This window comes from Odontesthes bonariensis, chromosome 4 (genome assembly GCF_027942865.1).
Source record: "Odontesthes bonariensis isolate fOdoBon6 chromosome 4, fOdoBon6.hap1, whole genome shotgun sequence".
NCBI classification, from domain to species: Eukaryota; Metazoa; Chordata; class Actinopteri; order Atheriniformes; family Atherinopsidae; genus Odontesthes; species Odontesthes bonariensis.
Window position 1 is genome coordinate 29,938,301 of NC_134509.1, and position 20,812 is coordinate 29,959,112.

The 20,812-nt window shown below is 40.3% G+C and overlaps 1 protein-coding gene across 1 annotated transcript; it reads left to right on the plus strand.

The window, feature by feature from the left end:
- The first annotated feature begins 3,369 nt into the window (after positions 1-3,369).
- Positions 3,370-18,836, plus strand: LOC142379403 (von Willebrand factor A domain-containing protein 7-like). The gene is made up of 17 exons (XM_075464556.1): positions 3,370-3,576; positions 3,819-4,023; positions 6,219-6,304; positions 6,418-6,511; positions 8,088-8,216; positions 8,299-8,485; positions 12,566-12,735; positions 12,820-12,932; positions 13,199-13,315; positions 13,448-13,651; positions 13,731-13,866; positions 13,997-14,149; positions 14,290-14,382; positions 15,013-15,122; positions 16,010-16,174; positions 17,242-17,565; positions 17,999-18,836. The coding sequence occupies exons 1-17, from the start codon at positions 3,370-3,372 to the stop codon at positions 18,428-18,430; spliced, it is 2,925 nt and encodes a 974-aa protein (XP_075320671.1). The 3' UTR covers positions 18,431-18,836.
- The last annotated feature ends 1,976 nt before the right edge of the window (positions 18,837-20,812 follow it).

The window sequence follows — 20,812 nt, forward strand, 5'->3', positions numbered from 1 at the left end:
AATTATATTCAATAACTATTACAGTGTAGTATCATAAACCTCAGGTCAACCACTCCCATTACCTCCTTGGTACTACAACAATTAATTTCTTTCAAAGCAAGAGTTGTAGTGTAATCTGTAGCTGACCAGTGAAGTGTGTAGTGAGTTTGGTGACACTACACTGTATCCTAGTGAAGTTATTGAATATTTATTGATTCTTTTTTGTAATGTCTCTCTTGGGTTGCACTTTGTAGACGGTCCCTGCTCGCTGCTCTCACAGCCGGCTGCACAGAAACACTAATGTTATCAGTGTGGCTCCGAGGATGGCTCGTTTTGATGAAAGTTAGGTTGTAGCTCTTTGTCTGTCTTACTACGGTTGAAAATATGCGTGTTTTGTGTTTTAACAACGTCTCACTTCTGAGTTATTGATCCCGGAAGTCCGAATCTGCCAATATCTTTCCAACTTTACCGAACTCATCTTCAGTAGGACCCGAACAGTGTACTGACTAACTACTAAGCCAGCCTGGATGCATTTCAAATGCATGAATCTGTAGCCATGCAACACACCATATTGGTTTAGTTGCTCTTGCACGAAGAGCGCAACTTCCAGCAGGTCAGATTGGGCTTTCCTCCTGTACAACCCCAACGATTTCAGTCGCCTTCGTAGCGTTGACATGCTTATTTTAATCCCATCCATCCTGAGAAATGCTAATATTTCCCAATGCCTCATGCCAAGAAGGAAATAAAAACAAATTCCACGAGAGACGTCCATTATTGTCTTGCAAATCAGTCAGACACTAGTCGAACTAAAGCTGCTGAGTCTATTAGCGGACATATCATCTCATGAGATCTTATCTCGTAATTTTGAGATAATTATCTCATAATTATGAGATACTATCTCGTAATTTTGAGATAATTATCTCGTAATTTTGAGATCTTATCTCGTAATTATGAGATAGCGTGGTGAATTTTTTATTATTAAGTGAATGCAATACTCCATCGTAATTTTCAACAATGGGGAACACTAGATTTAAAGTCTCCCTAATGTTACCACTCCTTAGGCTATACTAAAAGTTAAACATATCCTGATTCCACATTTGTCACACCGCAGTGAGGTCAAGTGGGTTTTTTGCCTCGTCTCCATGTCATGTCTCGTCATTTCCGGTTTTATTTTGAAATATTAACTCTCCCTCTCGTTTCAGGTCACCTGCCCTTCCTTTCGTGCTCCAGTCTGATTGTCGTATGAATGATTCCACCTGTTCCCTGTTATCTCTGTGTGCATAAGAGTCTGCGTCTCCCCCTGTCTTGTGTCAGTGTGTTGTATCTGTTCGTCTCATGTGCATCACTCTCGCCTCTTTCCAAGTCTGACCATAGCCACGTTCCAAGTTTGCCTTTTGTTATTTCCTCGTCAAGAGAGATTTTTTGTTCTTGTTAAAGTTTGATAAAGTAGTCCAGTTAAAGTAAGTTTATTTTCATAGCATTCTTGTTTTGTTTTTTTCCCTCCTAGTTGGAGTGAGTTTTGTTTTATAAATTTTCATAGAGTTGTCCCTCCATTTTTTAGGAGAGGTTATTTGTTTTTCCTCTGTAGAAGGAGTGACATTTAGTTAAAGTTAAAGTTTAATAGACCTTTTGTTTGGGTTAGGATTGGAGGTCACAAGTCAAGTATCAGCGCTGGACTTGGAGAGACAGAGTTCTCGCATGAAATCCGTCCGACCAAGTCCCGAGATCTGGAAACATTTCATATTTATGTTCACCCTTATCTCAGAGGTTGTACCTACACTTGACAACGCATCATTGAATATTTACCCATGATGTGAGCAGGCCATCCACCGTCTTCGTCATGTTCTTTGGATGTGATAAGCTACGTGTGTGTGTGTGTGTGTGTGTGTGTGTGTGTGTGTGTGTGTGTGTGTGTGTGTGTGTGTGTGTGTGTGTGTGTGTGTGTGTGTGTGTGTGTGTGTGTGTCCCAGTTATTTTATCCCGCTACGTCATCTTAAAGTCTTGGACATACATTGCGTTTTTATGAGCAGAGTGTAAACGTACAAACTAGGAACATAGATTATCTAGTGAACTACAGAATATGAATACATAAAGTTTAAGAATAAAGCCAATTTATAACAGTAATATCGAAAGGTAGACCCATGTCCAGCTTCTTACTCAAACACTTACATGCATGAATGCCACAAAAATGTTGTTTGTTTGGGATTTCTTTGCTGGAGTTCTATTCATCAGTCTGATTACTCAAGAACGGCAGTAACAACTAAGTGAGAAGGGAATGAGCTCACACACCAAGCCTCTCAGATAAGCTCTCAAACACACACACCAAATTTCCCAATAACAGGAAAAACACATATGACTGCATACAATGTCATCCACCTGAGAGCAAATCTTGAACCCTGACATTGTAACTCTCAAGAGGTCCCAACAGCTGAGCAAGACTAAAGAGCAGGTAACAAAACATGTTACATGAATTGTCTGTATAGGCGATTGTTTTAATTCTTTTATGTCATTAATATCATCACGTTTTTGTATTTTAGTATTATCAAATCTTTATATACTCAACAAGTAAAACCTCACTTTCTTTGAATGTTTAATTATGTTCAGTTTATAGAGGTAGAGGGCCTGTGTCTGTTTTCTTTTTTCTTTTTTTTTTTTACAAAATAAACGAGTGAGTTATTTTCATGGTTAGAAACATTCTAGTTGTCAGTTTCCAACTGAAAATCTTTTTTTTCTCTTATAGATAATAGAAATGGTAAAAACATTAAGACGATACCGGTTTAAATTTTCCAAAATATATCACCATAAAATATTATTATTTCGGAAGTCCAATTGGGGCAGAATTTCACAATTCACCACTGCATTAAAAAAAAAAATCACACTGTCAAGTGAACCTGAAGATCCCTGAAGGGATCCCTGAAGATTACCAGTGGTGGCACAACAATAACTATTGTGTTTATGTCAACTTTAACACATCAAAAGCAAGTCAAACTAATTCTAATTTTGTTGTATTTTCACAATTTCATGTAGCTCCAACACTTAGTTTCATTGTTTGATTCAAGATTTGAACCGGTAGCTTTTCCTCCCTTTCTACATGGTGTACTGATTAAGCTTTTTTTCCACTTCCTCAGGTGTTTTCACTTGTCACTTGTTGCCCGGTTGCACCTGGTTTGGAGCCAAAAGTAACTTCTCTGTGTTTGACTACGTTTTTTTTCCAACTTTCGGCTGTTTAGTTTAGTTTAGTTTTATTATACATAGGTAGATGATACGGAGATAGATGCAGAAGTAAAGTGAACAACAGAACTTAAACAGGCAGAAAGAGAACTAAGCAAAGGTTTGAACAGATTTTGTGGCAATATCCAAAATTTCTTTTATTTTTCAGCTTTCTACATCATGTCTGCCAGACAGAGGGTAAAGTTCTTGGTGGTGGTAGCGGTGATCACCTCCCTTCTGGATCTCACTAACAGCTTCCAACCACTCTTCTCACTTGCTGGAAATACCAAGACTCACCGGGACATTACACAAATGGCAGTCCTACGAAAGACAGCTGGGGTCTGCCGAGACATTGCTGCGTCTGAGGGACGAGACTTCAGCCTGAAAGTGAGTTGAAAATTCACCCAAACATTTGGCAGAGATGCATTCAAATAGAGAAACTAACTTGTCATTGTTGGATAATATCTAACCAAACATTAAGAGTTGTGGATATCCAAATATTTACATTATTTTTGGTAGGATATAAAAATATACAACTAAATAAAACTGTGCAAAGTACATGAGAGTAAAGTTCTTGTGTTAATTTATTTTCAACATGCACTTGCTTATTTCAATATTTTTGTCTCCAGATTGATAACAGTTTGTCAGCTGATAAGGTGCAAAGGGCTTGTTCTTCTAGAGGTACCTCCTCATTCCTTCTCTCCACAATGTTCCAAACTTCCATTGCCAATATGTACTTCAGTAATGCAGAAGTGGACGTGGTTCTTGCACTAAGTGAGAAGCACCATTTTGACGATGAGACCTTCCAGGGAGGCCGGGATGTCATTACAGCAGGTAAACAACAGCAATGGCAAGATGGCTGTGAATATCAAATCTTCTCATAAATATGTATACATATGCTGCATTGATTAAAATGGCAAACTGTGTAAAGTATAAACAGAATGAATCTAAAAATATGTAAATGAAATTAGATTATATATCATATAGTAAGCAACTTGTCAAATGTTAAACTGTAAACTTTAGAAAAAGTAAGGATACATATGAGTGTAAAAAACTGGGATAGAGGTGCATATTGTTTTTTAAAAAACTTTCTCAACTCTTTCAAGTTTGAAAGACACTATATAAATGACTGGTGACAAGTCAAAAGCATTTGGCCTGTTTCAGCACGACTATTTAAAAAGACTGTTAATATACTACAGCATCATACATTTTTTTAGTCTGTTCAGATTTACATTTTACACTTTTATTTTTACATTTGCTTCAGCATTTCTTTAAAAAGCAGGTTGTCCACCAGACAATACAAATTCAGAGCAATACAGTGCAATTGTTAAAAAACTCAAAGAAATGGTCATCACGGACAAGAGTTGATAGAAACAATAGTTTAAAAGCCAATTTCTGCTTTAACACACTGTTGGTGTGTACAATGACAGGCGGCAGTGTCCACAACAGCCATCTTGCATCATCCCGCACTGAAGATACAAACGTCTGCATCCCATCGCCTCTCCAATGGCTTTCAGTGTCTTATACATACCACCTCTTTAGGCCTATGCATCCACTCGCTGCTGTGCAGACGATACCCCAACAGTGTATTCATCATTCCCACTGAATGACCCCCCAGTTTCAGCATGGTTCTCAGCTTGTCTTTCAGACATATCCACTGAGATAAAAAAATAAAATTCCACCTTCAACTTAATTTCTCTGAGCTTTTGTCATCCCATCTAATCATTCAATCACAATAAGCTTCAGCTACCTCTTAAACAAAGGTTATAAGAGATCTGGATATCATGATGCATGACGAGCTTTCCTTCTCTGACCATGTTCCATCCAATTCTCTGCCATGTTGCTTTGCACTCTACAACATAAGAAAAACAAAGGAAGAATCAGGCCTAATCTAACTCGGCATGCCACCCAGCTCTTGGTACAGGTCATGGTTCTAGCAGGTTTCCCTGCCCGCACAGTGAGACCTTTAAAAATGGTTCTGAATGAGCCGGTACACCTGGTCTTTGATCAACCTGAAATGACATATCACTCCATAGCTCATTGAATTCCATTGGCTGCCCATGGCATCCAGTATGAAATTCAAGTAACTTCAAGTAACTTGCCTGCAGAGTGACTGTGGGCTCTTTACCCAGTTATCCACGCTCAGTCATAGAGGGTTATGCTCCTTCCAGAACATTCTCTTCTTTTCAGGAACGTCATCTAGTGCTGCCATCCCTATTCAATAGGCAGTCTCATTCCAGCCTTTTCTCATTTGTGGTTCCCCGATGGTGAAACGAGCTACCAGGTGCTATCGGAGCAGTGGCAGCCCACTCTACCTACAAGAATCTCTGGGTGTTAGAGGTGTTAGGAGATTTTTTTGTCTGAATCTCTCAAACAGTTCTGATGCATTCTTCCTTGCACTTCTGTTTTTGTTCTACACGGACTCTGTCGTTTAAATATATTTTCATACATTTTTCACTTGATGTATAGACCAACCCTGAATTGGATTAAGTGCAGTGTTCGAACTACGGGGGGGACTCGGGGGATCCGAGACCCCCTGAAACTGACACAAGACCCCCGAAAACATGATTTGGGAAATGTTGGGGGGTCTCTAAAATATTGGCAAAATGTGATTTCCCCTGATGAGTTATGATTGCAGACGCGATGTGTGTGGAGGTGTGGAGCCTGTGTACGTAATTGGCATAAAGCTGTACTGTCCGCCGCGTATGATTCTGTATTGCTTCATGTGTTTTCGAGATCCGCGCTCTGAGTCAAGCACAAGCAAGCAACGCCCCCCCGCCTAGAAAAAAATGGGACAGCCCGAAAATCTCGGCATAGTTCGAACACTGATTAAGTGGGTATAGAATATGGATGAATGGAAATAGTATTTTCGGAAAGGGCTACTTTCAGAGTTTTTGTATGGTGTGTTTTGATCCTAAGCCCCCCCCATATGCTTTTACTATTATATCCTCTGTTTTGTATCAAATGTGAGAGTGGTGATACATCATACCTAAAGACGTTTATGCATAACTGTTGTTCTTATTTATGAGGTGTGTCTGCTGTAAAGGCCAGTGTGAAGCTGGAGAATTTTGTTGCTGGAAGGTCGACTTTAGGACGCGTCTGTCACACTTTACAGGTAAGAAGACTGATGATCATTTTGTCACTAGTTTTACGGAGGGGTTGTTGGATGATGGCAAAGCATAATTAATGCAAAGACTGTGACCTCAGTTTTCACATTTTGCTTTTTAGGACTTTTACAGCCACAGTAACTGGGTGGAGCTTGGAAACACTGCTCCATTCAGTGCACTGATCAAACCAGATAAACCTCTTACCAAACTGGCAGGTATGGAAATATCATCTGTTTTTTTGTTTTTTGTTTTTTGTCACATACAAGAGGAGCTGCGTAGTCAAGCTGATGTCATTAACTTTGTTAGAAAAATACAACGGCCACATTGTTGCCTTCACGTATCTGTCAACAAATCCCCACCCTGGTATTCAAAGCATGACTCTAGATGTACATGGGTTCACACCCTCACTTGAACTATGGGTACATTGTTACGCAATACTCATATTTCAAGCAGCGTACAAGACAGACCATAACTTATCATCCACTTTGATTAATCCAGTTATGAAGGTAGTTTTAGGTATATTGTTTTAATGAGTGATCTAAAGATTGTAGAACAGATTCAATTCAAATTCAATTCAAAAATACTTAATTTATCCCAGAGGGAAATTAAATGTTGATGTAGCTCAATTAAATCAAGGAGTTATTATAGATGCTGATGGCTGTGGGCAGGAATGATTTCCTGTAGCGGTCCGTTTTGCATCCAAACTGAAGAAGCCTTTGACTGAAGAGACTCTGTTTTCTGATAACAGTCTCATGGAGAGGATGTTCAGGGTTGTCCATAATTCTCTTGATTTTATGCAAAATCCTTCTTTGCATTATTGTCTCCAGAGGTTCCACAGTCGTCCCCAGAACAGAACCAGCCTTCTTTATCAGGTTGTTGAGTCTTTTTAGGTCCCTGGTTCTGATGCTGCTGCCCCAACAGATGACGCAAGAGGAAATGACGCTCTCAACAACAGACTTGTAGAAGATCTGCAACATCTTGTTGCAAACCTTGAAGGACCTTAGCTTCCTCAAGAAGTACAGTCTGCTCTGTCCTTTTTTGTAGATGGCTTCACTGTTGTGTCTCCAGTCCACCTCCTTTCCTTTTCCTGCTACTCTTTAAATCTCGATCTGCTCGTACAGTCAGGAAGCCCGGCAGAGAGACGCTGGAGTCGGGGATATGATCCTGCAACCATGTCTCAGTAAAACACATTATGCTACATTCCCGATATTCTTGCTGAGTCCTTGTCAAGGCTAGAAGTTCATCCAACTTGTTAGCTAACGATCTTACATTGCCCATGATGACGGATGGCAGAGATGGTTTGAACTTCTTCTTTCTTTCTCTCCTCTTTGCTCCTGCTCTGCATCCACGACGCCTCCTTTTCAATTCCAGTGGGATTTCTGGCTTCAGTTGTCAAATTATTTCTGCTTTTCCAATGTTAATCAGCTGCTCCCTGTTGTAAACCACCTTGTTGCTATGGTTATGCATCATAACAAAAGAGCAAAATATACAAAAGTATTGGGAAAAATCAATCCAGCTGCACAGCATCCAAGGCAGGAAGGAACAGTTGTCCAAAATGCAATTTCTTCCAAGAAAAAAACAGGAATGAAATTTAGAAAAAAGAATAAATCTCAATGTGAGGTACAGAGCTACTCCACCGTGCTGCCACCCTCAGCAGCGCATTCTAGAACATCAATAGATATCAAGAATTCCAAATCATTGGGTAAATATGTTGTTCCCAGTTTTTGTTGTTTCTTTTTCTCACTTACATTAGATTTTGTTAACTGTTCTTCTTTGCTTAATTTGCAACAGGACCAAATACTCCAACATGTAGAAACTGTGCAGAAGGGAACTGTGCCAACAATCTTCTGCCTGATCTGCTGCAGCAGGGTCTTCTTACCTCAGGCTACTTCAACATCTTCTCCTCAGCAAAACCGTCGGGTAGTTTTTAGAGACTTTTCATTGTTTGAAACTGTATGTTTCGTCTAAGTCTCACAGTAAAGAATATTCTCTCTTTTTTAAGGTAAATGCAGCCATGGGGGATCATTTGATCGGACAAGCAAGCAGGATCCAGTCGGGGGCATCAGTAAGGATGATGTTGAGTCCAGCCATGGTTTTCTTCATCACAAAGCAGCTGACCTGGCTGTGAATGCCACTATGGAGCTACTGGAGGACATCAGAGTAACTATAGGAGACAAGAACTTTCTGCGGTATGGACCAGCTTTATGACCCAATAACTGGCACAGTAGTGCACATGAGGGATAAAAACATGACCAACCACACCTGCAGGATGAAATGTTCTTATCTTTTCATGAGCTCCTTCAAAATTTATCACACGGACAAATTAATACATTCTTTGAAAAAGGATGGAAATAAAGCGGAAAGGGAAGAGGAAAGGAAATACCATGCATGCCGTAATGACTAATCATAGATGATCCATGCAACAGATTACAAAATGTAAACTTCTTTTCACTGATTGAGATTTATGATCAGTCAAGTCTTTAGATCAACCCGAGCAACTTTTGTATAACAAATCGTCCAGAAAAGGTGCAGAAGAAAAGATAAAAGAAATAAGATTTTAGGCCCTCGTGGTTTTTTCTGACAGTGGCTACAGTACGTATGTCCCTATAAATTAGTTTGGCTATGGCTCTGAACCCACACATTATACACTATATGCTTGACACAGTGGCTTGGATTTTAAAATCGCTTCGGGTGGTCAACTAGACAGTGGCGGCTCCTGACTTTTTTTTTTTTTTTTTTTTTAGCTAGTGCAATTTCCCCCCATTATGTTCATAAGTACCATAAAAGTCCATAGGACAGAGGTATATTTGTCTAGGTAGCAAGACCATTTCCCTAACTTGTTTGTGCCTATAAATTCAGATATCAGATATCAATTTTAGGCAATATCTCTTTTGTCACCAGATGGGAACACTGAACTAGTTAAGTGTCAAACTAGGGATGTTACATTGTGAAACCTTCAAAGCAAAACATTTGCCAGTTAATAATTTGCAAATCAGTTAATATTACACCTTAACCTTTATTTATTTATTTTCCTCATATTGTTCAAGGATTCTATGAAATAAGTAAACATAAGCTCTTAATGATAAGATTCATTCAATTTTCATTCTAAAGAATGTAATTAAAATGACAGCATATAAATCCAAGTCAAGTGTTTATTGAAGTTTTGGAAAATATGACTTAGAAAAGCATAACCAATTGTCAAACATGGTTAAGTGCAGCTTGCTTATGTGAGATTTCTCTCTTTTTTAAATATAATACTGCACCATTATCAATGAATGTGTCATTATACATTCTGCTATTATTGTCAACATTATATAAAAGATTTAAATCATTACAAGTCAATGACTGAGCACAAAAGGTTAAGTTATTTAGCTACATCAAATACTACCTCGAAAAATACCAGGGTTGGTGGAGCCCTGGGTTTCATCTTTGCCTCGCAAGGCTAGCTCGAAAATCCCGCAAAATTCTTCCAAACTTCCTTCTCCGCATTAGTACGACGACTAAAGGGTACTTCTTTCAGAAACACTACCGTATTGTTGCACTCGACACTCGCCATCTTCTTCGTAGAGTGTTCATGGTCCCGCGCAACAGACATTTGACGAAAGCACGTCGTTTGTGCGAGCACATAAACCCTAATAGAAAATGTATTGGGAGCATGATTTTTTTTTTTTTTTTTTTTTTTTTTTTTTTTAAAAACTGACGTACCATTCATGTCAATGGGAGATTTCTGGTGCAAATTCGACCCTGACAGAAATCGCCCCAAATGGGCGTGGCAACACCAGGCTCGACCTTAATCTGATTGGACAATGACATATACAACCAGTTTGCCTACAGTAGAGCAGTCCCGCCTAAGCAACTAGATTTTAAAAAAAAAAAAAAAAAAAAACTCCGTGTTTGGTAGTGCGTCGCACAAATCGCCCCTATGAAGGAACCGCCGCTGCAACTAGATAAGAAAAGCACTGTGTGAGAACAGTCTATTTACCCTTTATCTTTAAAGTACTGTTAAAAAATAAACAAGTAAAAAAGTCTTCTTTTTTTCAGACAAATGAAAACCATTTGTCTTGCGATGTACACACTTGTATGCTATCCTGCCACTAATGAATTATGTCCTCAAAAGCTGTGTGATCATGAATCAGAATCGCTTTTTATTGCCAGGTATGTGGACACACACGAGGAATTTGACTCCGGTTACACCTCACTCTCTTTAGTGCAACAATTACAAAAAAAATAGACAAAAAAATAGACATAGAACAAGATTAAATCAGAAGTGCAAATTGGTGCATGGTGCAAGGATGAAACACTGAAGTCCGGTTTTAGCTGTTTAACACAGAGACAGCCTGAGGGAAGAAACTGTTCCTGTGTCTTGTTGTTTTGGCGTAGAGTTCTGTAGCGCCTTGCAGAAGGGAGGAGTTTAAACAGTTTGTGTCCAGGGTGTGATGGGTCTGCAGAGATGTAACCTGCCCGTTTCCTGACTCTGGACAGGTACAGATCCTGGATGGAGGGCAGGCTGACACCAATAATCTTCTCTGCAGACCTTATTGTCCGTTGCAGTCTGTTTTTTTTCCTGTTTGGTGGTTGATCCGAACCAAACGGTGATGGATGAACAGAGAACAGACTGAACAATGGCGGTGTAAAACTGGATCAGCAGCTCCTTAGGTAGGTTGAGCTTCCTGAGCTGCCGCAGGAAGTACAACCTCTGCTGGGCCTTTTTGATGGTAGTGACTGTGTTGGTCTCCCACTTCAGGTCCTGAGAGATTGTGGGGCCCAGAAACCTGAAGGATTCCACAGCAGACACTGCGTTGTTGGTGATGGGTGGCAGAGTGGGGGGGCTTCTCCTAAAGTCCACTGTCATCTCCACTGTTTTTAGCGTGTTCAGCTCCAGATTGTTCTGACCACACCAGCAGACCAGCCGTTCAACCTCCCGTCTGTATGCAGACTCATCACCGTCCCAGATGAGGCCGATGACTGTTGTGTCATCTGCAAACTTCAGGAGTTTAACAGACGGGTCTCTTGAGGTGCAGTCGTTGGTGTAAAAGGAGAAGAGCAGCGGGGAGAGTACACACCCCTGGGGGGCACCTGTGCTGATGGTCCGGGTGCTGGATGTGATGCTCCTGAGCCTCACCTGCTGCTTCCTGTCAGTCAGGAAGTTTGTAATCCACTGACAGGTGGAGGAGGGCACAGTGAGCTGGGTGAGTTTGTTGCGGAGGATGGCTGGGACGATGGTGTTGAACGCCGAACTGAAGTCAACAAACAGGATCCTGGCGTACGTCCCTGCAGAGTCGAGGTGTTGCAGGATGTAGTGCAGTCCCATGTTAACGGCATCATCCGCTGACCTGTTCGCTCGGTAGGCGAACTGCAGGGGGTCTGTAATGTCCTTCAGGTACACCAACACCAGTCTCTCGAAGGACTTCATGACTACAGATGTGAGGGCAACAGGCCTGTAGTCGTTCAGTCCTGTGATGGTGGGTTTCTTGGGGACCGGGATTATTGTGGAGAGTTTGAAGCATGAGGGGACTTCGCACAGCTCCAGGGATCTGTTGAAGATCCGGGTGAAGATGGGGGCCAGTTGGTCAGCGCAGACCTTCAGGCAGGAAGGTGACACACCGTCTGGGCCGGGTACCTTCCTGATCTTTTGTCTGTGAAAGACTGACAGAACATCCTCTTCACAGATCGTGAGTGCTGGTGGGGGGTCAGAGGGGAGAGGTGGCAGAGTGGCAGGTGATGTCAATGGGGGGGGGAGAGGTGTGAATGTGTCAAACCTGCAGTAGAACACATTCAGCTCGTCAGCCAGTTGATGATTCGCTGCAGTGTTTGGGGATGGTCTCCTGTAGTTGGTGATGGACTGCAGGCCTCTCCACACTGACTTTCTGCTTTCACCTCCATTGTCAGCGTGTTTCCGGCCTGGTTGTACAGGACTCTGTCCCCACTTCTGTAGGCCTCCTCCTTGGCCTGACGAAGTTGCCTGAGTTTTGCAGTGAACCAGGGTTTGTTGTTGCTGTATGTGCGGAAGGTTTTGGTGGGCACACACATGTCCTCACAAAAGCTGATGTAAGATGTCACGGTATCAGTCAGTTCATGCAGGTCTGAGGCTGCAGTCTCAAAAACACTCCAATCAGTGCAGTCAAAGCAGGCTTGTAATTCCACTTTGGCGTTGTTGGTCCATCTCCTCACCGTCTTGACCACAGGCTTAGAATTGTTACCATTGAGGGAAATAATATGTTCACAATTAACAAAATAATAAAAACAATTTCTCCCTTTTGTTTTTGCAGCTTGATGGGTCTTACTCAGTCATCCGTGTTGTGTTTCGTCATTGACACCACAGGCAGTATGAGCGATGACATTGTTGAAGCAAAGAGGGTTTCCTTTGGCATCATTGACAGCAAGAGGGGAACCCAACAGGAACCCTCTGCTTACATACTGGTACCTTTCAATGACCCGGGTAGGTAATTCACAGGGAGGTATTATAGAGGAATAAACACAGTTATTGATTGGAATTCATTTTAGTTATCTATTGGATATGCAGGTGTTGGACCTCTGATTATGACAACCAATGCAGATGTCTTCAAAGAGAGCATCAGCAAGCTGACTGCAAGTGGAGGAGGAGACATCCCAGAGTTGAGCTTGTCTGGGTTGCAGGTGTTGAGAACAACTTGTTCATGGTTAAATTTTCAAATCTATTAAATTATTAGTTTTAGATCGAGCAGCAAAGACATTGTCAGGGTGTACTATTAGTTATTGACAAATAACCTGCAACCATTTCCCGATAAAGAGTTGCATGGTAGAATGGGCAGGCATGTCACTTCTCAGATATATTTTCTTAGTTATATTTTGTTGTCACTTTTGATAAACATACTGTATGTATTACTGTATATATTTTTTCCTGTCGTGTCTATGCTTAACAGCTTGCCCTTACAGCAGCACCCCCATCCTCTGAGATCTTTGTCTTCACCGATGCTCCAGCAAAAGATTCCCAGTTGAAAAATACCATCATTGGTCTTATAGAGAGCACCAAGTCTGTGGTATGAGTTGGTTTTAAACCATTCTTGCTCTACATATCCCATGAAAATTATACAATTACTTGTGCTTTACACTATATCATGAGCCTAATTAAAAAAAAAATTAAATTCATTTTTTTGCTGTTACACTTTTAGGTTACTTTCATGTTGACAGATGATACAGCCAGACGTCGCAGGCGCAGGAGCTCTCATGGTGTGTTTCGGCGTGCATTGACTCAGTCAGATGCACAGCTGTACCAAGATCTAGCTCAAGCCTCTGGAGGTCAGACCATTGAGGTCACCAAGGGAGAACTATCTTTGGCTACAAGTATTATAGAGGATTCATCAGCCGGTGCTGTGGTACGACCCTAAACTAGAAAAAAGTATCTGGCTAAAGATGGTGCTGTAAATTTAAACTTTGTCCTCCTTCCTCTTTCAGGTGACCGTTTTTCAGGCCGTCCAGAACCCTGGAAGGCCCGATAATTTCCCTTTTACGGTTGATGGCTTATTAAAGAATATCATTGTTTACATCACAGGAGCCTCGTCTCTTACCTTCAGTCTTAACAGTTCCCAAGGTGGTTGTTGTCACTGTTTATTACTGTTTTTACTTTCTTATCAGGTGTTGACATCCTGCATCTACACCAGCTAACAATATCTTTAGACTGGTTTGGGCTGGAAGACATGTAACATTTCTCTGTCCTCCAGGTGTAACTCAGAGTTCCAGCCAGTCCAGCGGTCCTTTGTTCTCCCTCATTACAGTAGGAAACCTGCGTCGTTTAAAACTCAACACAGAAAACCAAACAGGATTGTGGCAAATCAGCGTTGACTCAAATAACCCCTACTCAGTTAAGGTCATAGGTCAGTGGTATGATGAACATTTAGCCACTGTGTTGATTTATTTGAGCAATTTTTATTTTTCTACTTTCACACATCATCATCGTGTGTGTGTGTGTGTGTGTGTGTGTGTGTATGTCCACGGGCGGGCGTGTTTTTTTCAGGTCAAAGTTCTGTGAACGTCATTTATAACCTTTTGGAAGCGCATGAAGGAGCCCATCGAGACTTCAGTCTAAAGGAGGGACGTCCTCTTTCAGGTTGGACCCCTTCTATAATTCTTGTCTTGATTAATTGTAGATTGTCCATGGCACTCGTGCTTCCTACAGGCGGTATAGGTGGCTGCCAATGGTACTAATCTTGTTCATCTTTGATGATTTTCTTCTGCAGTTTAAAAGGAGGCATTAACATGTAGACAGAATAGTATACAAACATAATTCTTTCATTTGTCTTTTTTATTTGCCTTGGTAGATGTATTCATTAAACACAATGATTTAATCAAAAGACGAAATAGTCAGATGATCTCTAATTGATCACTCGATTGTAAAATATCAGTAATCTAATGTGTTATGTCTATATAGTTTTTTCAGTTATTTAAATGTTATTTGCTTACTGATATACTTCTTATAAAAAACACTTATTGCATTACATTAAATCACTAATATTAATTATATTTATTAATTATCATTATTCTAGTTTTTAATTTCACCGAGTACCATTGGTGACGTTTGTCTCCACATGGACTTTAATAGGCCCTATTTTTCCAGTACAGGACCTCTTTTTAATCCATCACAATCTCCCTTGCTCATGTAAATTATGTTCACATCAAAAGAAGGAGGATATTGTACTCTATATCTAAATCTATACTCTGCTCATGTTACAACTTTTAGGTGGTAATGCCAGCCTCTTGGTGTCTGTGACAGGAAGTGAAACAGTGAGAGTCACAGAAGTCACTCTTTTTGACAGCTCGGGACCAACAGAAGTCAATGCATCATTGCAGGCATGCCGCATGTTACATTTGATCAACTATGGGGATCATTAAAGGATACATTTTTACACTATTGTTGGAAGTTTTCATGCACACAAGATTTCTCTCTCAAAAGACGCAGTCAGTTGTCAGTGTTTTCTGGCGACTGGTTTTGAAAACTTAAATGGTGTAAAACTAGTGATGGCATTGATGATTTTTAATCCTACAGCCATGAAAATACATTGCCATTTTATGTTTCTGTAAATGGCCAAAGCATGCATTATCTGCAATCCCTATATTGTTATTTTACATTTTTTGTTAAACACGTGTGCACAGTTTCAACATGCCTTATGTATTCATTTTTGGTTTCTTTTTTGTCTTTTTTTTTTTTTTTTTTTTTTTAGTTAAACACAAACATTTGCGTTATTCATTTGAAGTTAGGTTAAGCTGTACTTTCAGCAGACAGGCTTGTATTTGACTCCACAAATCCTCCAATCGATACAACCAAATTTTGTCATAAAGTCTTGAGTCCAAGCAATAACTTCACTTGTTTAAGGTTAGGAAATGTGCATGGTTAAAGCTAAATTACACTCTTTTTACAATGCAACCATCCCTGTCAGGAATGCCGTTTTTATAGGTGATACCTGCCTGCATGAAAGTACAACCCTGAGCAAACATATTGTATTATCTTGGTAAGTTATATCCTTTCAGTGTTGACCTGGGATTAAAACTCAGTTTTTAGAAAATAATGCAATGGACACTGCACGTGTTTAAAAATGTTAAATAACTACAAGTGGATCATACATACTGTGCAAATGTTTTGGCTATAAGAAACACAAAATGGCAACATGATAATGTTGTCAAAATCTTGTCATTTTGATATAGTGGCTTGTTGCTGTCTTGCATGTTGTGTTACAAAGTCAATTGGAAATGGGAATTATCTGGTGACATTCAGTGGAGTTCCCCCAGGGGATTTTGTACTTCTCCTGAAAGGCGAGGACATAAGTTCCCCATCCAGGTCCACACCGAGCAGCTTCCAAAGACAGGCCGCCACTCGGATCAAGACCTCCAGCATCTCCGTCACTGTGAGAACAGTTTTCTTTTTCCGTGAAAAGTTATGCGCTTCAGCCTTTCAAATGCAAACATCCAAATTCTTCACAATTTAAGATTTTTGACAATTAAAGCACGGTTATGATCATACATATAAACCTAGTTCCCAAAACATAGAAATTTTGTTTTCTTGTTTAAAATATGTTCAATGGTTGGATAGGTTTGGACTGCAGACAAGCGAGCATGTTATCTTTTAACGACAGAGCCTCCCTGTTTAGGAATTGTCTTGCTAAAAAAAGCAAGTCGAAAAAGTTCATATTGATGCACAGAAGTGCAAGTTACTCACACCACGTGTTGAAATGTGCTCATGCATCTCATGTATTTAACCCAAGCTCCTCCTGAAACCATCTTAACAGTGCTGTCACAGACACTTGGTTGATTCATGGACAAGTACTTGTGTGTTTTCATGGGAAAATAAAGGGAGCACATCAACACCTCTGTAAAAATAGCTGATTTGTGCATTTTGAATAAAAATGGCATCTCCTGTGGCTATATTCACTCTCTCCATTGAGGCCAACAAGCAGATGCCGAGCCCTAAATCAAACAAAGTATAGAGCAAAAAGGCTCGTTATACCCAAACTAGAGATTTGGTGAAAAAGTGAAACAACGAGATTCAAGGATTTCTATAGATGACACAGTCCAGCGGCACAGAGCGTGTGTCTTCATAACCACTTCACTCAATTTACACAGCAAATGAGCCTTTAATGGGAGGAAAGTAAGTCTCCTTCAACAGATATTGACATAAACTACATTTCTCGCCTCAAAGATGTAGAATACCTCAACTGACTCACTAACCATCAAGCCTCAAGCTGATTCAGTGCCAAAGAATAAGCACTGTTTTATCTCCAATGTTTAGAGCAGCCCAGTTATTAAGGAATCTACTTTTGCAACTAGGATACATTCCGTCTGTTCTTTTGTTTGAATATAAACTCATTTGAATATCTATCGGCACAATTAGAAACTTTGTAAAAACTAAGATTTATCTATGATAACCTCATCTTTCACTTGTACTTTCCATGCTCTACTTCCTTTGCTTTTCCAGTCCCAAACCAACATTACCAACATAGAGCCCGGGTTCTCCATCTCCGTCCCTTTCACGGTCGCCATGACCACCAACGGAGTCGTTAACGACTCTGCAGCTGGGACGTTCACTGTTCGAGCCAACAACGACCGCGGCTATGCTTCCACTTCTCCGAACACTGTCACTATTGAAGCAGGCAGTGGAGGTACAGCTAACGGCACTGTGACCTTGACAGTTCCAGCCAACGCTGCATCTGGAACAGATGTGACCCTCACCATTGAGGCACAGGATGCAGCTGCCACTGACATCAACTATACTGTCCTCAGGTTTTCTGTGGTTGAAAGGGTAAGAAAAGATCCAGAAGTGGTTTGGTAAAAATTCAGATCAGACTTTGATGTCAAGCATTACTGTGTACCATGTTCAATATTTGTTGTGATGCATAATTATCTAATTCACTACATACAGTCGTGTAAAATAAAAAGTACATTTCTAAGATTCGAATATAGACTGCAAACAAATGATATGGAAATGAATCCATTACTTTAACACATTTTGTCTTTCTCTTGCTCTGCTTTTTTTAAATTTTTTTTTAAAATCCTGATTTGATTTTCACATTTGCCAGCATCATAACAAGCAATAATGTCAAAAATAAGTGCTTAAATGTTTGCTCTATTCTTTTTCTTAGCCTTTAAGTTGTTATAATTTGTATACCCAGTCCTTGTTTTATTACTTTACATCTTCTCTACTCCAACCTGTATCTTCCCATTTGTGTTGCTAGGTGACAGATGTTACTCGTCCCACGTGCCACGAAGTCAGCACATCAGCTAACTGTCCCTCCTCTTCATCACTCTGCGCTTCCTCCCAATGGGAATTCATTGCTAATCTTACTGATGGCATCAGTGGAACAGGCATTGAGAGCATCTCCATACGCCAAGGAAACGGTACTCTGAATACCAGCACAGTGGTCGGAACAGGGGGCGAGAACGTTACAGTGCTCACCTACAGCGCCTTCTGCTGCTCACCAAATGTGGAGCTTGTTGCTGTTGACCGAGTGGGTAATCTGGGGAGATGTGTGGGACAGGTGAGACAGTCCACCACTGCTGCTCCTGTCACTACAGCTGCAGGTGGCACAACATCCAGTAGAGGGCACACTTTGAGCATAACTCCCACTTTGTGGATCAGTGTTGCCGTGTCTGTCCTCTGGAAATGAAGGAGATGACTTGACCTGCAAATCTGGATCTATGATCATTTGTGAATATATAAGCCTTTTATGATCTATCACATAAATCCTGGAGGGGTCTAGATGTGCACTATATTACAGCAGTGGAGCTAATTCACATGTAAGAGTGTGAAGCTGCCTTTATCAAGATGGCCTTTCAGCCCCTCTCTTACAAAAACAATTACTATTTTTCTACAATAAATTTTAACCTGCTAGTTAAATCTATTCTAAATGTGTGCTGCAGAGAAGGGATAGTTAAATTCAGGCAAAGATGTGTGATTACCTTGTTCTTTACCAAAGCTGAAAATACCTCCGGGCTAGCTGTGGTGCTTTCTATCAGTAATACACTTTTATTAACTCAGTAATGTTGAGATTTTAGTGCACAGCCTATAATAAAGCATCATCGAAGTAAACAAACTTCACAAATGTTGACTTTTACTCAAGTACCAACAATATAGGCAACATATGGATTCCCATTTACTTTCCGCTGGATTCCCTTTTTTTTTTTTTTTTTTTTTTTTTTTTTTTTTTTTTTGGTATCAACATATTTTGAGATAATCCTAAAAAAAGAACAAGCAGGGCATTTCAAACACTGTTTAATCAAAACAAATGGAGGAAATCTTCCCCATCTCTAAGATTCTGCTCATTCAAAACACTATATCATTAAGTGTGGAGAATATTGCCACACCTCCACATGACAAAACAGACTACGCTGAGTCGGACTGAGGCAATCTCTTTTGAGTTCCAGTGCAATGCAGAGCAACAATGATTCCCAAGATGTGACAAATCTTTAAGCTTATTACTATAAAAGCTCTAAGAAAATAGAGAATAAGCTTATGTGTTGTTTTACTTGATTATGAATTCATTTTAAAAAAGTTGTGCTGAGATAACAGGTGCAAAAGAAACGCTTTATTCTAGTTTTTAGTCATGGCAGGGTATTGATGTCTTCGGCAGCATCATTGGTAATTTAAGTCATAAGACCTGTAATTGTCACTAGTTCTAAAACCACACAAGACACCACATCGTGTAGATTCAGATGGTTCTAGCTGAGTGCTGCTGCGTATAGAACCTCATTGAAAGTTTGGTGGGGTGGGTGACATGATAAGTGACCAAATTCAATACTAACGATAAAAAAGTTTAATTTTCTCTGAGGTAGGCTATCAGAAATGAGACCCTGACCTTTGAACGGATTGACATCTAAGAGTGAAAGAAAGTTTTGTTTATTTTGTTGCCAACAATTGCTGTCCAACGATAGTTTAAGACCCACAGGAGTTCCTCTCCAAATCATGTCCTCTTGTCAGTTTGAATGAACTCGACTTTATCTATAAAGCCCAAAGTGCTTAAAAGAGCAAAAGTGTAAGTAAAACAAAAAATGTCATCATCGATACATCGTTATGAAATAATGATAGATTTGTTACAGGTTAGCCTTGCTCTTACTCGCCTTTGAGCTTGAAATCCTCCTCCCTCTTTCAAGTTCACAGATTTGTCTCGTGGTGTGACAAGTAGTCGGTACATCAGGTGTGTGTCTCGTCTCTTCCCTCCTCTGTGCTACTGCCCAGTGGAAACTTTTCACTAATTTCACAGTGACACTGTCATTGTGATCATCACCCTACACCTAAAACACCCTAAAAGATAATCTAAATATCAGCACAGTTGTTACAGAATGGCAACATTTACATACTCTATGGCTCCTGCTGTACAGAGGGTGCAGCTGGCTGCTGTGGACTGAGTGAGAAATGTGGGAAGATTTTTGGAACAACCTTGAGCTCTTCCTTTTTTCTTTAATGGGTGCATCAATGTGCACATTCTTCAATTTCTTGGTAGTAAGGTGGTCAATAATTAATATACTGTAAACGTTTCTTTGACTGCTGCAAGTCGATGGCTTTTAGAAATCTCTTCAATGGTTCAATTCATCTACTACAACTCAGTCGCGTCTCTCATTAATCTATTGGCAGTCCCTTTCCATAAGAGGAAGTGTTGCGTGCCTGGTTACTTTCAAACTGTTTTGACCATTTAAAATAGTGATTGCAGTTTCCAAGACCTTTTTGAACAAGCTGTCGGGCAAAGAAGGTGTTTTATTTGCATTTTAAGAACACCGTAGTTGTATCACAAAGGCAGCAACAGAATGGCAGCTCTTCTCCTGAGAAGGGCATTTGTGATGTACATACTTGTATTTTATGGGGCCTTTGAGACACTTCAGCACGTATAAGAGGGGTCTGAGATGCAAGCAGGTATGGCATACATGGTAAGTGGCAGGAATAGTGTACAGGAACATCTGTATCGAGTCCCAAAGTCAAAGTGGGAAATCGATACCTCTAAAGGTGGTGGAGAATGACGGAGCCAAGATCGTGTGGGACTTCCAGATCCAGACTG

What these genes read in the sequence shown, in the direction of transcription:
- LOC142379403 (XM_075464556.1), top strand. Translation starts at nt 3,370, where the DNA reads ATGTCTGCCAGACAGAGGGTAAAGTTCTTGGTGGTGGTAGCGGTGATC. An exon ending in CTCCTCAGCAAAACCGTCGG is followed by an intron (nt 8,217 to 8,298) that starts GTAGTTTTTAGA and finishes CTCTTTTTTAAG; the next exon opens with GTAAATGCAGCCATGGGGGA. An exon ending in TAGAGAGCACCAAGTCTGTG is followed by an intron (nt 13,316 to 13,447) that starts GTATGAGTTGGT and finishes TTACACTTTTAG; the next exon opens with GTTACTTTCATGTTGACAGA.